This window comes from Narcine bancroftii, chromosome 4 (assembly GCF_036971445.1).
Source record: "Narcine bancroftii isolate sNarBan1 chromosome 4, sNarBan1.hap1, whole genome shotgun sequence".
NCBI classification, from domain to species: Eukaryota; Metazoa; Chordata; class Chondrichthyes; order Torpediniformes; family Narcinidae; genus Narcine; species Narcine bancroftii.
Window position 1 is genome coordinate 194,726,613 of NC_091472.1, and position 16,793 is coordinate 194,743,405.

At 43.0% G+C, this 16,793-nt stretch overlaps 1 protein-coding gene across 3 annotated transcripts in view; it reads right to left on the minus strand.

Moving 5' to 3' along the window:
• Window positions 1-16,793, minus strand: part of dnah10 (dynein axonemal heavy chain 10) — a 677,292-nt gene that overhangs the window by 98,299 nt on the left and 562,200 nt on the right. For all 3 annotated transcript variants that reach the window (XM_069933473.1, XM_069933472.1, XM_069933474.1), the window contains 5 exons: window positions 16,484-16,588; window positions 10,920-11,074; window positions 6,096-6,250; window positions 3,541-3,724; window positions 2,674-2,874 (listed from right to left, as the gene is read on the minus strand). In XM_069933473.1, coding sequence (XP_069789574.1) covers window positions 2,674-2,874; window positions 3,541-3,724; window positions 6,096-6,250; window positions 10,920-11,074; window positions 16,484-16,588 — 800 coding nt within the window. The remainder of the gene's footprint in view (window positions 1-2,673; window positions 2,875-3,540; window positions 3,725-6,095; window positions 6,251-10,919; window positions 11,075-16,483; window positions 16,589-16,793) is intronic.

Here is a 16,793-nt window from a genome sequence, read left to right on the forward strand (position 1 = left end):
TGACTTCCGCCTTCCCCAACTTCAACCGCGCAACATCCAGCCCCACCAGCAACCGTCGCAGCGTGTGCCCCGAACATCTGCACCAGCCCTCACCCTTGCCGCTCGCTGAGAACTACAGCAACATTACTTCTGGCTCACGGTGTGATGCCACTTCGGGATGACGTAATTATGTCTGCCGCCGGCCAGGATGACGTCACTTCCCCCGGTGCAGCAGACATGGCTGGGGAAGGAGGCCAGCCATGCAGCGGCTCCCCACGTGCTGCCGCCATCTGACATTACAATGTGGTCAACACAGGCGATGATCAGGCCGACCTACCGACACTTCCCACGCCTCCGGGTGCCATCAGATGCTGCACGCCGCACCCAGCAACCAACGGCAATGTGGTCAACATGGGCGATGGCCAGACCACCCTATCAATGCTCCCCATCCCTCCGGATAGCGACGACTCCGACTCCAAGATGGTCCTGGCCACCACCACGATGACCAGGGACATTGCCCACGATCTCGGGCGCTCGATGATGGACATGCGAGTCAATGGGCAGGTAACAAAATGCCTGTTGGACAGTGGCAGCACCGAGAGCTTCTTTCACCCAAGCGTGGCCCACTCCCTAAGGTTAAAGTTCCACCCCACCACCTGCTCAATCGCCCTCACCACCAAGGATAAGATTGTTGGTACCCTCGGCCACTGCTCGGTCGATATAACAGTGGGAGGGGAGACTTACACAGGATTCAGGCTCCTGGTCATGCCCAAACTCTGCGCACCACTCCTCCTGGGCCTGGATTTCCAGTGCCACCTGCAGAGTGTCATCTTTGCCTTTTGGGGGGCCCCAACCTCCACTCACATTGCACAGCACACCAACCTACCAGCCCCGGCCAACCTGCGGCCTCTCCACACTGCGCATCACCCCACTGGTGCTCTTTCCACATCTTGCGCTAGGCTGCAAGCTGATTGCCACCAGAAATAGGCGCTATTGCACTGCAGACAGAGACTTCATCAAGGCGGAGGTGAGGCGACTCCTGGCAGAAGGGGTTATAGAGCCCAGTAACACCCATTGGAGAGCCCAAATCCTGGTGGTCAAAGGGGGAAGTAAACCGAGGATGGTCATGGATTACAGCCAGACCATTAATTGGTACACCCAGCTGGATGCCTACCCACTGCCGAGGATCGCCAACATGGTCAATGAGATTGCCCGCTACCGGGTTTTCTCCACGATTGACCTGAAGTTGGCGTATCACCAAATCCCTATCCACCCAAAGGACAAGCCCTACACAGCCTTTGAGGCGGACAGGTGCCTGTACCAGTTCCGCTGGGTTCCTTTTGGGGTCATGAATGGGGTCTCTGCCTTCCAGTGGGAGATGGATCGCATGGTAGACCGGCACAAGCTGAAGGCGATGTCCCCATATCTGGATAACATCATTATCTGTGGCTGTGATCAGGACGACCACGATGCTAACCTGGAAAAATTCCTCCAGATGCGGAGCTGAACCTCACTTACAACAAGGAGAAGTGTGTGTTCAACACCACCCGTCTTGCCATCCTGGGGTACATCGTGGCCAATGGAGTTGTTGGCCCAGTTGTTGGAAAGGATGTGCCCATTAATGGAGTTACCCCTCCCCCCCACGCTAAAGGCCCTCTGCAGGTGCCTGGGCCTGTTCTCTTATTACTCGCAGTGGGTCCCTCACTTCTTGGACAAGGTCCGCCCACTGGCCCAAGCCACAACTTTTCCCCTCCCACCTGAGGCGCAGGCAGTCTTCACCCACATCAGGCAAGACATCGCGGATGCCACGATGCAGGCTGTGGATGAGGACTCCACCTTCCAGGTGGAGAGCGATGCCTCTGAGGTGGCCCTCGCTGCTACCCTCAACTAAGGGGGGTGCCCCGTCGCCTTCTTCTCCAGGACCCTCCATGGCTCCGAGCTAGGGCACTCCGCCATTGAAATGGAGGCCCAGGCAATTGTGGAAGCGGTCCGCCACTGGCGCCACTACCTGGCCGGCAGCGGGCCGTGGTGTTCATGTTTAACACTATCACAAGAGCAAGATAAAGAACGACAAGATCCTGCACTGGAGAGTCGAGCTGGCAACCTACAGCTACGAAATCCAGTACCACCCCAGGAAGTTTAACAACTCCCCTGATGCTCTCTCCCACACCTGCGTGTTTATGCATGATGGCAGGTTGCAGGCATTGCATGAGTCCCTCTGCCTTCCGGGTGTCACCTGGTTATACCATTTCGTCAAGTCCCGAAATCTGCCATACACCATCAGTGACATCAGGGACATGACCAAGGTCTGTCGGGTCTGTGTGGAGTGTAAACCCTGTTTCTTAAACAGTGTTCAATGGGATCATAGCCAATTATTTTTTTCTCACCCACTTTCTTGCCCCTTTCCAATATCCTTTGTTTCTCAAATGTTTATCTGTCTCAAATTTAAAAATACTTCCTTATCAGGTATTTGCCTGTGGTAAGAGAGTACCAGAGTCTTGAAACCTTCTCAAGAAATGAAAGTCTTCTCATCTCCTCTCTGGGGACTAGCCCAGTTCCAGAATATTCGGCCTCAATTAAGCATCTCCCTTGCCATTCCTTCTCTGGAACTTATTTATGTACTGGTGCTACAAATATTATCTTGAATTTGCACATTTTTTCATCATACTTTAATGCAAAAGTTCTTGGATATACCTTAAGTGAGTTCTGGAGTATTCCAATGGGAAAGTCTGGAATGGGATCAGTGGTGAGCCACAAGCGGAATTCAGGATGGGGCTTATGAATTAATTCCAGTGCCTTTTCCAGTTCCTTCAGCCACTTTACTAGGAGGTGACAGTTCTGCAACATCAACCACTGTCCGCGTGCTACAGCTGTCTCCAGCAACTGCAACGCTACCTGGTAAAGAGAGGAAAATACATATAGTATTAGATATTACTTCACTGTGGACTGCAGTGAGTTATTTTAAACATTAATTTTCTGATATTACCTTCAATAATGTCAGGGCTTTAGTGAGACATTTTCCAAGTTACCTGGAGTCCATTCTACTGAACCCAGTTGCAGCCTGGTGTCCAGTATAAGATTTGAGCCACTCCCTCCAAGTCCCAATCTTTGCCTCGCAACACTGACCCATGACATCTATCCTGGACACAAATAGCTTGCGAGCTCTTTCAATCAGCCTCGCACAGCTGATGAAGGTGATGGGACCAAGCTTGAGCTCAAATATGCAGCTTAAAGAGATGAAGGAAAAGACTTGGAAGTAGAGGAGTTGTCATGGTGTAGCTCTCAATGTAAATTTGAGACTTCCTGCTCAATCGTCTTCTTGCTCTAAACCTCCTGCCACCTTCTTTCAAGGACTGCAGTGTGGACTCTGGTTTCCTCCCACTGGTCCAGCACAAAGGGCAGAGTGGACATGTAGATAAGGTCCATAGAAATCTCACAGCTCTCTGGCAGCACACAGTAAGAATCCCTCACAATAGTTAGAACACACAGGTTAAACTGTGAATTTTCAAGCCAAAGTTCAGTGAGCTTTTCCATGTTTTAGAACAGCTACAGTTTAGTTACCCGTTCTTGTCCTTGTCCCATAGCAAGGAACTTTAGTCGGCTTGTTCCAAATCCTGATCGCTCAGCCAGCTTTGAAAGGTCTGAGGCTGGATCAGAGCCAGGACTCAGAATGAAGACGATGGGAGAATTTGCTGTACTCTGCTCACAGATAGCCTCAAAACTAATGACAGGTGGCTGGACGAACCTGGTAGAAAATGAACACAGTTTAAATTATCTTTCATGCTTATGTTTATCAAGCTCGATCTTTAGGAACAATAATATTTTTCAAAACCTCTCGAGATTGGAGCTTGTCTGAGGAGCTCAAGCTGAAGTGCAAATGGGATAAACAGCATGACAGACCCCAGAATTAACATTTTTACACAGGAATTGCCCAAAGTATCTCACCGTCAATCAGATTAACACCAACAATTGAAAACTCCTTCATCCCAGTGTACAGCTAATAAGTGAGATAAACACAGGAGGATATTTTAAACAACCCTGGTCTAATTACTCTCATGTTGGCAGGACACATCTACACTTATTTATGATCGTGGGTTCTACATAGTTGTGTGAGAAGCTTGGAGATTCATACTTCTGCCTGCCACCCAGCCAACATGCAGCATGGAGATGAGCCTCCAGACACGCTCACCATTAAAGATTCTGCCTTGCTAGAACAGAACAACACAGTACAGGCCCTTTTCCCACAATGTTGGCATAGTTGGTGTTACAGTTAGTGTCACGATTTTACAGTTCCAGAGATCAGGACAGGGGTTTGAATCCTGTGCCGTCCATAAGGAGTTTGAATGTTCTCCCCGTGTCTGCATAGGTTTACCCCAGGGTCTCCAGTTTTCTCCCACTGTTCAAAATGTATGGGTGGGGGGAGGTGTTGGTTATTTGGGTGTAAACTGTGCAGCATGGACTCGTAGGCCGAAATGGGCAGTTACCATGGTATATGTCTAAATTTAAAAAAATATTCCTCCTGGCAAATCAAACTAGGTGCCTGCATCTCTGTGCCATATTAAAAAAAAACTGCCTCTGACATCTCCCCTAAACTCACCTCCTCTCACTTTCAGCAGATATCCTCTGGCATTCACTACTGCTGCCCTGGAAAATCCACCCCATCTATATCCCTCATATATCTCATTAAGTTGCCTCCCATTCTCAGCCAGTCCATAGACAAAGGCCTAGCTCACTTAACTTCATAAGACATGACCTCTAATCCAGGGGGCATCCTGGTAAATCTCCTCTGCACCCTCTCTAAAGCTTCCACAGTATTCCTATAACGAGGCAACCAGAACTGAACATAATACAGTAAGTGTGATCTAATATGGCTCTTGAACTTAATCCCCCGACTAATAAAGGCCAGTACACCATGCGCCTTTTTAACCACCCAATGAACTTGCATGACTACTTTGAAGGATCTATGGATTTGGACCCCAAGATATCTCTGTTCCCCCACCGTTAAGAATCCTGCCATTAATCTTGTTCTTCACCTTCAGATTTGATCATCTAAAGTATATCACACTTTCCCAGATTAAACTCCATCTGCCACTTCTCTGCCCAAATTTGAATCTTGTCTACATCCTGTTGTAGTCTACAATAACCCTCCAGTCTACACTATCCACAACACCTCCAAACTTTGTGTCATCTGCAAACTTACTAACCCATACCATCACATCCTCATCCAAGTAATTTATAAAGATTACAAAGAGCATGAGTCCCAAAACAGATCCCTGTAGAATACCACTAGTCATCGACCTCTGGACAGAATACACTCATCTACTACCACCCTCTACCTGCTTGGGCATGCCAATTCTGAATCCATACAGCCAAGTTGTATGCCTCATAATTTTCTGAACGATCCATGGGGAACATTGTCAAATGCCTCACTAAAATCCAGTCCACTCCTCACTTGAATCATCCTCCTGTTCTTCACATTCGTGTAGAACACCTTGGGGTTTTCTTTAATCCTACTTTCCAAGACTTCCTCATGTCCCATTCTAGCTCTCTTGTTCCTTCATAGATATTATAATTTGCAAGAGCTCCATCTGCTTTTATGCTTCTTTCTTCCTCTTGACCACATTTTTCACCTCTCTGCTCAACAATTGCTCCTTTACCCTAATATATTTTCCTGTTCTCAGTGGGATAAATCTATCCAGAACTCTGTGCAAGTTGTTCCTAAACAGTTTTGACATTTCCATTATGTATTTCCTTGCAAACATCTGCTTCCAATTAAAACTCACAAGTTACTCCTTAAAACCATTGAAATTAGCCCTTCCCCAATGAAATACTTTCTCATATCATCTGCTCCTGTCCTTATCCAAGGCTATACTAACTGTCACTGTCTCCAAAATGCTCACCAACTGAGAAGTCTGTCACTTGACCAGGTTCATTGCCCATACTAGATCCAGTATGGCCTCCCCTCTAGTTGGCCTGTATCAGGAATACTTCTTGGAGAAAGGCTTTTAAAAACATGTAAGAGGTCAACCTGCTCTCTGGAGAAAGCTGCCCCACTCTGCCTCTGACCCAGCACTTACTGCACCAGGAGCATCCCTTCCCAAAACTTAGGCACTTACTTTTCTCCTGTGGTAACAGCAATGTAGTCCATCACTGCCCGGTAAACACGATCCACGCGGAAACAGCGCAGCAACAGCAGCTTCTGGAAACTGTTCAGGGTATCCTTGTAGTGGAGTGGGAATTCCACTTGCTCGGGTGCATCAAGGTCATACCACTGGAGGAGAAAGCCACAACCATTCAGCCATTATGTGCAGATACATGGATATGAAATTTCATTTATTTAGGATTGATAGCGAATTGTACCACCAACATGAGAATGATAAACGTTCATTTATTTATCTAATAATACTGATGAGAGACAGCCTCGAGTTATTCACTCATCGAGCAACTGCAGCCAACACTGCAGATGTCAGTCCCATTGGCAGAGATCAGAGTTATCCAATCCAGTTGTAACTCCCATTTGCAGTGATCACTCCCCATCCAACGCAGCTGTCACTCCCATTGGCAGAGAACAGTGCTCATCCAAAACTGTCACTCTCATTGGCAGAGAACAGTGCACTTCCAACACAGCTCACTCCACTGGCAAAGACCAGAGCCCATCCAATACAGATGTCACTCTCATTGTCAAAGATCAGTGCCCAATCCACCCATCCATATCTAAACTGGATTTTCAATATGGCACAAAAGTTCCTCCAGGAACTCAAACAATTTGTTCCCTCCCTTTAGTATTCCTTCCACTCACCAAATTTCTATAAATACGCACCTTTCTGAGAATAAACTGCATAGAAAAATAGAATAAGTTATCAGGACGAGACATACAGAACATATATATTGGTCAAGGAAACAAAAGAGGTCATGTTACACAATGGTGGATCTAAGGTAGGTAAGTCTTCTGGATCTGAGAGAATGCAACACAGGGTGCTGAAGGAAATGGCTGAAATTACAGTAAAGGAGTGTGTGATAATTTACTAACATTTACTGAACTTTGAGCAAGTCCTGGTGATTTGGAAGCCAGTGAATGACAGACCATTGTATGAAAATAGATTTAAAGAAAAGGCAGGGTAACTGTGGGCTGGTTTGCACAAACCTATATCAAAAAGCGAAACCCTCTAGAGATTACCAACTTTTCCAGTTATTTTTTTTTAAATTTTATTTTCAATTTTTCCAAAACAAACATAGTATCACATCAGAAAAGAAACCCAATCCTTTTTAATGCATTTACACTTTATTTTAGTATAATTCACTTCTCAGATACAAATACTATATCAGCTTACTTGTAACTTCCTTCCCTCCTCCCCAGAACTTTGAAAATTAAACAGAGGTCCTGCTTTTTAGCATCTTTCCTATCTCCCCATATTCCCTCTTCAGGACCTCATCCCTTTTCTTATCTATGTCACTGATACGAATATGAGCCTCATCATCTGGTTGCTCACCCTCCCCCTTTAGAATTCAGTGGACTTGATCTGAGATGTCCCTGACCCTGGCACCTGGGCAGCAATTTATCATTCGAGAGTCTCAATCTTGTTCACAGAACCTCCTATCTGCTCCCCTAACTATCAATTCCCAATTACTATACCTCTCCTCATTTCCTTCCCTTCTAACCTAAAGGGCAGAGACCTGACTAATACAACTTGTCCCCATGGTAGATTGTCCCCCGCCTCCCCCACAACAGTATCCAAAACAGTACACTTATTGTTGAGAGGAACTGCCACAGGGGTGCTCTGCACTGACTGACTATTCCCCTTCCCTCTCCTAACAGTCACTCAGTTACCTAAACCTGCCACTTATCTCTTAGATGTAACTGTCTCCTTGTAGCTTCTGTCTATCACCCCCTCTGCCTCCTGAATGATCCAAAGTTTCATCCAGCTCCAGTTCCCTAAGAGTCGGTAAGGACTACATTTGCAGATGTAGCCATCAGGGACACTTGTGCTATCCCAGATTTCCCTCATTCTGCAATTGCCCATTCTTGGTTACTGTGAAAATATCTTACCTGTCCTTATCTGCACCCAAAGCATGTCCTCATCCTGTTCGCTGAAGCCTCTCGAGCCAAAGCCTCTAATTCACCACTCCTACACTGGGTCTCTCACACTGGCTGCTCCAACAATGGCTGCTCCTCTTATATACTATAACATTTCGATGCATGGAGTTGGATGTAAAATTGTAGCACGTCAACAGGATTCGTTAACCAATAGAAGGCCTAGAGTTGGTGTAAATATGTGTTTCTCTGGTTGGTAATCAGTGGTGAACTGAGTACCACGGCATCAGTGCTGAGGTGCAGCAGTTCATGATGTACATTAATGATTTGGAAAAGGGAACAAAGTGCAGTATCCCAAGTTTGCTGATGACACAAATTGAATGGAAAAGCAAATTGTACAGAGGTTGCAGACTCTGCAGAGAAATATAGATATGTTAGGCAAGCACAGGCCCTTTGGCCCACAGTGTTGTACTGACACAAATGCCTAGAATTTCATTTTTCTCCATCGTTCCAAGTACCCACCTAATAATCTTTCAAAAGATCCTATTGTACCTGCCTCCACCACTCCACTGGAAGCACATTCCATGCACCCACCACCCCATGTACTTAATCCCAAGCACCTTATATCTATGTCCCCTCATGTTAGCCATTTCAGCCCAAGGAAAAAGTTTCTGGCCACCGACATGATCAATGCCAATTATCATCTTGTACACCTCTATCAGGTCACCCCCCAGCCCCCCCACCCAAGTCCTCCGTCACTCCAAGGAGAAAAGACCAAGTTCACTTAAACTTTCCTCATAAGGGATGTTCTACAATCCAGGCAACATCCTTGTAAATCTCCTCTGCACCCTCATCTTTCCTGTAATAAGGTGACCAAAGTGAAGTGAATATTCATTTGAATATTCCAAGTGAAGTCTAACCATGGTCTTATATATCTGTAACATTACCTCACGGCTCTTGAATTCAATCCCACGGTTAATAAAGGGTGACAACACCATATGCTGACACAATCAACTTGTGCCGCAGCTTTGAGTGTCCACTGGATGAGGACCCCTAGGTCTCTCAGTACCTCCAAACTGCTCATAGTCCTCCCATTAACATTGTATACCACCTTCAAACTTGACCGACTAAAATTAATCTCTTCACTCTTTTCTGGGTTAAACTCCATCTGCCACTTCTCAGTCCAGCTCTGCATCCCAGCAATGTCCCTTTGTAATCTATGGGAACCCTCCATACTATCCATAATAGCATCCACTTTCATGTCATCTGCAAATTTACTCACCAACCCTTCCATATCTTCATCATTTGTAACCCTCCAATCCTCCAGTTCTTCTTCTGTTTCAGTGACGATGAAAAGATCATCCCAATAGTTCACCAATCTCCTCCTTCACTTCTCACAATAGTCTTGGGTTAATCTTGTCTGGTCCTTGCAACATACCTAACTTCATGCTTTTGAAAAGCTCCTCTTTCTTAATGTCAATATGCTCAAGCATTTCAATCTGCTTTACGTCAACCTCACAAGTGTCAAGATCCTTTTTTCAGGTGAATATTGAACCAAAATATTCATGAAGGACCTCTGCTACCTCCTCTGAATCCATGCATGTTTCCATGATCACCCCTGATGGGTCCCATCCTCACGTGACCAGGGTCGGTGCCACGGGGGGGGGGGGGCATCTGTGGGCATTGACCCCCAAATGAGGTGCCGTGCCCCCCATTCAGTCGTGGTCATCATCTGCCATCAGACTCACCCCCTCCCCCTCCGGCAACACTAGCGTGCGTCAAGCATCACTAGCGACTAATGATGCTTCACGCCTTAAAAGCAGTGCTGTTGACATCTACATCGGAGGGTTGTATGATTGTAAACCACCACCACTGAGCGAGTTTATGAGCATTTTACTGTGCCCCCCCAACATGCTAATGCCCTCCTCTAACATTCGTTTTGGCGCCGACAATGCACGCGACCCATCCTTTTCTTCTTCACTGACTTGTACGTTTTCCTTAATCCATCTCACCAAGGCCTTCTCATGGCCCTTTCTAACTCTTCTTTCTTAAATTATTTCCTTGCAAACTTGTACTTTTTTAGAGCACTATCAGTTCTTATCTTCTTAAATCTCTTGTAAGTTCTCTGAATATTTGCCACATCTTTGCCAATAATTTCCTTGAGTACATCTGTTCCCAATTTATACTCCCATGCTCCTGTCTAATAGCATCATATTTTCCTCAAGCCCAATTAAATGTTTCTTCTCTGGCAAATGGTAAATTTGAAGTCATCCACTTTGTAAGGAAAAGTAGCAAACCAAATTATTATTTAAATAGTGAAAGATCGCAGTATGCTGTTGTGCGGAAGGACTTGGGAGTGCCTGTGCAAGTTGGTTGGCAGACACAACAGGTAATCAAGAGAAAAGGTTCACCAGGTTGAATGCTGCAATAAGGCTGTTAGCCCACGAGGAGTCACCTGAGACTATGCTCACTGCAGTTCACAAGAATGAGAAGTGATATTAAATAAAATTATGAAAGGGATAAATAGAGGAAGGAAAGTTGCTTCCATTGATGGGTGAGACAAAAACTAGTTGACATAGCCTCTAGATTCAAGGGAGTAGATCTATATGAGAAGGAACTATTTTTTTCCCATAGAATAGATAACCTGTGGAATTCTCTGCTCAAGGAAGCAGTAAGAGGCAGCCTCCTTAAATATAATTAAGTCACAATTGGATAGATTTTTGCAAAATTGGGAATTGAGGTTGTAGAGCAAAGGCAATGAGTCAAGTTGAGTCCATGGCCAAATCAGGGGCTGAGGACTTGAATGTTGAATGACAACTCTTGATATCCTTTTGATTTCACCAGGTGTAGTCTTGCTTCAATCTCTAAGCTATGGAGATGGAATTTATTGGAGTGAAATGATACTTACATTTTGCCACACCTCCTTATTCAATTGTAAATCATCTGGAAGTGTTGCAAACAACTCTGGAAAAGTGTCTGTAAGGTGAACAATATTCTCCCAGCTTTGATCCGGGATCCAATGGCAGGGCTTTTGCCGTTTGCTTTTCTCCAGGGAGATGTTTCCTATGAAAAGCAGAATCAAGCTAAGTGTAGTTAGGTCCAATCTATTATATCACTACAAATTGAACAATGAACCTTGGCTACTGGGGACAATTTCATCAAACCATCTGCTGCCAACCAGTCAGTTCAACCACAACAATGTCATCAGAATGATCTGAAATAAAGAGAAAAGGAATAAATACTCAGCAGATGAGGAAAGATCTACAGAAAAAGAAACAGTATCCATGTTTCAGATTGGTGACCTATCATTAGAACAAATGATTGGTTGGTGAAATGTGGGAAGGCATGAGAGTTTTTGAAGAAATATGGATAATTTTGTCCATATATTCAAACACTACAGGAAATAATCTAACCGTAAATAATTTTAATGATTTGAAACAATGCATATTAATAATCCTTTTCATACACTTTACAGTTAGTAGACAAACTGTCTACTGGGCAGTATATCAGCAGACCATTTGTACACAAAACAACGCTGAGTTATATATTGTATATCCATGATATTCAGAACAATTCAAAAAGTACTAAACTTCAGAAATAATTAAAAAATGAAACCATTAAAGCACAAAAGTTATTTAAATTTTTTAGGTGTGAGATTGGATAGGCAGGGTTATTCTTGCTGTGATATAGGACATTGAAAGGTGACCTGACAGGGGTTTACAAATCACGAGGGGCAAGGATAGGACTGAGAGCCAAAATTTTGTTTAGTTCTGTTCTTCCCTGAGTACAGGCTTATGGTGAGAGGGGAGAAATTTAAAGAAATTCAAAGGAGTATGTTTTTACACATTGGGGAGTGGACATATAGAGCAAGAGGTTGAGGCGGGCACAATTACAATGTTTAAAAGACATTTGAACATGTACATGGATAGGAAAGTCTTAAAGGGAGATAGTTAGGAAATGGGATTAGTGTAGATTAGTATCATGGTTGGCATTTAAGAGGCGGATTGTAGGGCCTGTTGCTGTGCATTATATGATTCATTGCTTATCTAACTGTAGTACTTTCATCAAGCTTAAGAAACTTTTAATACTCTACTTCTTAGTTTGAGCAGATTAATTCTGAAATTGGTCCTTTGTATAAGCAAAAAGTAGGAAGGATTACATGCAGAAAGTTAATGAGATTTGGCTATCTGGTAAGTCAGTTCACTGCACAGCCAATACCCACAGATCTAGATCTACTAAATAGTCATCAGGATGGACTTGAATAATAAAGTAGGACACCATCTTGACAGGGTTTGGAAGAAAAGCAGTGAACATGCTTTGCAGAGTTACAAGATTTAGAAGGTGTCTGCATGTTAAAAATGTATTGGAGAGAATGATGTCACAAATATTTCAGATAATAGCAAGCATGAATGTGGCTGGTACACTCAATGGTTACTGGAAGGATATGGCATGAAATATTTACCATTCTCAAAAGCCTTTTTATAGATCAGCTAAGTTGAGTCAACTGTACTCGTGCTGTCAACTGCAATAATTAATGTACTTACATCAACATTTTACAGGAAACAACAGCAACCACTAACAGAAATGATTGATCCAATGTTTACAATTTATTACATTATTTATGAGCAAAATCTATACAAATCTACATGTATATATTATCAAAAATTCCAAATAAGTATAAAAACTGTAAAATTCTCTTTGCTGTGTACCAGGCACAAAGGCAGAGGATATCTGAAACAAAAACACAAATGCTGAAAGTAGCATCTGTAGAGAGAGAAATAGAGTTAATGTTTAGGTCAATGATTCTTCATTAGAACCATTGAACAAAATCAATATTAATCACTCAACCAAAATTTCCAAATCTATTTTTGAAACAGATCATAATCAAAAGTTAAACCTTCATTTTTAAGGGATTTTCCTGGACAAATGCTACTTCTTCTGTCCATATTCCTTTTTAATGGCCAACATTGCAGAACAGTCCAGAGTCAGGACATTGCAGTATTGATAATGATAATATTCATTGTTATATGCATTAAGTACAAGATTCAAGATTACTTCATTGTCAGAGCATGTAATATTACATGAAATGGCCTTCCACCTGCTGTAAGGCAGACAAAGTACAGCAAATTAGTGTCACCCGGCAACCCTTACAGTAAGAGAGAAAGAGAAGCAAAAGAAAGTGCCTTCAGAGACACTGAGTGTCTGTGGATTCACCTTCAGCCCTCCCACAGCCTCTGCAACAGCACAGATTCCTGTTCGATGCGTCAGAAACCTGAGGTCCAGATTCAAACCTCCAACATGATCAGGAACCTGAGGCCCTCTGGGAGCCCTCAGCACCCTCTCAAATTCTGGTTCCGATACCTGGTTCCTATGAGCCAGCCTCCAAAAATTTGTGTGGGTCTCCTGACCTGCAGCCTGGGTGGATCCTTCAGCTGCTGAGCTCATGTAAGGATGCACCAAAATTCTTCCTTGCTGCAGCCAAACTGATATGTACAATATGCCAACTGCATTAGTATACATTAAATTGACCAGGATGAAAAAAGATAACAAATGTATTTGAATTCAATGCTGGCTTTTTGGCAGAAGGCAGAAATAGTAGTTGATGATGGCTTCTCTGACTGGAGGCCTGTGACTAATGGTATGCCTCATGGATCAGTGCTGGGTCATTTACTCTTCGTCAATGATCTAGAATCTAGATGTAATGTGATAAATTTGATCAGCAATTTTGCAGATTTGAAGGTGTTGCGGTCTGCGAGAAAGGTTTTAAAGCTTGCGGAGAGATCTTGATCAGCTGGAAAAAAAAGACAGTAAAATAGCAAATGGAATTTAATGCAGATAAGCAATAGGTGATACATTTTGGAAGGACAAACCAAGGTACGACATAAATGGTAGGGCCCCGAGGAGTCCGGTAGAACAGAGAGATATGGGAATACAGATACATAAATTCCCCAAAAGTGGTGTTATAGGTAGATAGGGTTGTAAAGAGCCTGCATAAATTAAAGCATTAAAATAGAAGTTGGGATGTTATTGTAAAGTTGTATAAGAGCAAATTTGGAGGATTGCGTTCAGTTTTGGTCACCGAACTACAGGAAATATATCAATAAAATTGAAAAAGTGCAGAGAAGATTTACAAGGATGTTGCCGGGATTGAAAGAACTGAGTTACATGGAAAAGTTAAACAGGTTAGACTTTATTCCCTTGAACACAGAAAAATGAGGGGAAATTTGATAAAGGTATACAAAATTATGATGGGTATAGATAGACTAAATGCAAGAAGACTTTTTCCACTGAGGTCAGGTGAGAAACAAACCAGAGGACATGGGTTAATGGTGAAAGGGGAGGTGTTTAGGGGGAACATAGGGGGAATTTCTTCACACAGAGAGTGGTGGGAATATGGAAGAAGCTGCCAGCTGAAATAATGAATCCAGGCTCAATTTTAACATTTAAGAAGAATTTGGACAGGTACAAGAATGAGAGGTATAGAGGGCTATGGACATGGTGCAAGTCAGTGGGACTAGACAGAAAAATGGTTCAGCACAGACTAAAGGGCTGAAGGACCCTGTTTCTGTGCTGTAATGTCCTATGGAACATTGCTTTTAGAGAGCAGCAGCTGTAATCAAGGATTCACACTACCTAGAACAAGCTCTGTTCTTGCTGCTGCCCATCAGGAAAGAGGTAGAGACTCATGCCAGCAGGTTCAGGAACAGTTTCTATCCCTTTACCATTAGACACCAAAACAACAAACTAAGAGACTCATTTAAGGACACCTACTTTGTACATTATTTATTACTAAATATTTATTTTCTGTATTTCAGTCAACTTATTTGCACTTCTTTCTTTGTTTACATTTCTTTCTTTTCTATATGTATATGCAGAGTTTTTTGCTCTACCAATAAGTAGAAATTCAGCCTGGCCCATTGGAAAAAGAATCTCAGGGTTGTTTTTGATGTCATGTCTGTACTCTGTTAATAAATCAGAACTTTGAATCAATGCCTCCGCAATCTACCGCTACTTCTTTAGGTCCCCAGGGCTCAATCAATCTAGTGCAGGAGACATATCTAGTCTTAGACCATTCAGCTTTTTGAGCACATTTTTCCTTGAAATAGTAACTGCACTCACTTGCCTTCCTGATATCCTTGGTCATCTGGCATATTGGATGTCTTCCACAGTAAAGACAGACGCAAAATACTCCGTCAACTTCTTGTCTCCCTTTATTATTTCCAGCGTCATTTTTTTGTGATCCAGTATCTACTTTCACGTCTCTTTTACTCTGTTGGGCTGCTCTGCCTGACAATTCAGAGCATCAAGCCACAAAGTGATAAAGCACCATCCCACATGGCAGTAGGCTGGGATGGAAATATGATATGAAATTTGGAAGGATTCTGGAATTCTCAGGAGTAATTTGTTGTGGAAAGAGGTACAAAGGACATAGAAATCCACAGTACAGTGCAGGCCCCAGTGTTGCAGCTACTGTAAGGTAAAAACATCATGAGATGGGACCGGAGAAGGAGTCACCCAGTACTAAGGAGTAACAGAATGCAGATGTGACCTTGTACACTAGAATCTTTGCACTAACAAGAATGATGTGCAGCAGACTAACAGAGAAGGATAGCAACAGTTTATTCATTGGACAATGTCATGGTATGATAATTTACTAAGTACGTATCCTGAGGTATAAAAAAAACACCACTTGCTGATAACGGCAGAATGCGCCTTTTCCAACTAACACTGTTAGTTGCAAGTGTTACAATCCGGCAATAAAGAACAAAGAACCTTGATTTCGACTCAGTCTGGTGTTTGACTCACTCATTCATGAACAAAGCAGACCTAACACTACCTAACAATCTACTCTAACAACTGGCTAGAATTTCCCTACTGTATAACCCTCCATTTTACTCAGTTCTGTGTACAGTACTTATCTAATTGCCTCTTAAAAGATCAATCCAAATGTACCTCCCTCTACCATGAAAGCCAGTAGCTTATTCCATGCACCCATCACTCTCAATGTGAAAAACTTACCTCTTAAATCCTCCCTATATTTACTCACAAGCATCTTAAATCTATGCCCCCTCATGCTAGCCATTTTAGCCCTGGGGAAAAAGCCTTTGGCCATTCACATGTACACCTTTATCAGGTTTCCTCTGTCGCTCCAAAGAGAAAAAGACCAAGTTCGCTCAACGAAAGACCAAGTTCATTTAATTTAGTAATTGAGTAATTTTAAATTTGGATCAATTTGAGGTCTCGAGATTAAAGAAAACATGTATTGAAAAATGTTGGATGAAACATTCAAGATATCCACAAAGTTTGGCCGCAAGTCATGAAATGTTTGAATTCAATGTCCAACTCCCTCTTGATACTATTATATTAGCATGTGCATTAATTTGTGGATTTTATAAGATTATCTTAATTTACTTTCTGATCAAAAGCTGTTTAAAATTAAGTTTTGACTCTTAGAGACACATTAGCTCCTACCTTTCAGGAAAAAATCCAGTTCTTCCCGAGGGATCCTGTGCTCTGCCTGCTCAAGCTTTATTGTCATGTTGAATGAGAAAAGTAACTTGTGTTTCTCAAACAAACCTGGAGCGAGAAGGGAAATGTTATATTTTATAAGCATTAACATTATCAGCAAGGTGAAGAATGACAGTTCTGCAAAATTTAATCATTTTTCAACTGAATTATGAGCAGTTTTCAAAGTAAGTCTCCTGTCTAGCAGAATCCAAGTTAAAAGAACAATTTCCCACTAAAATATATTTTCTTCCATTGAATTTTCCAGTGTCTTTTC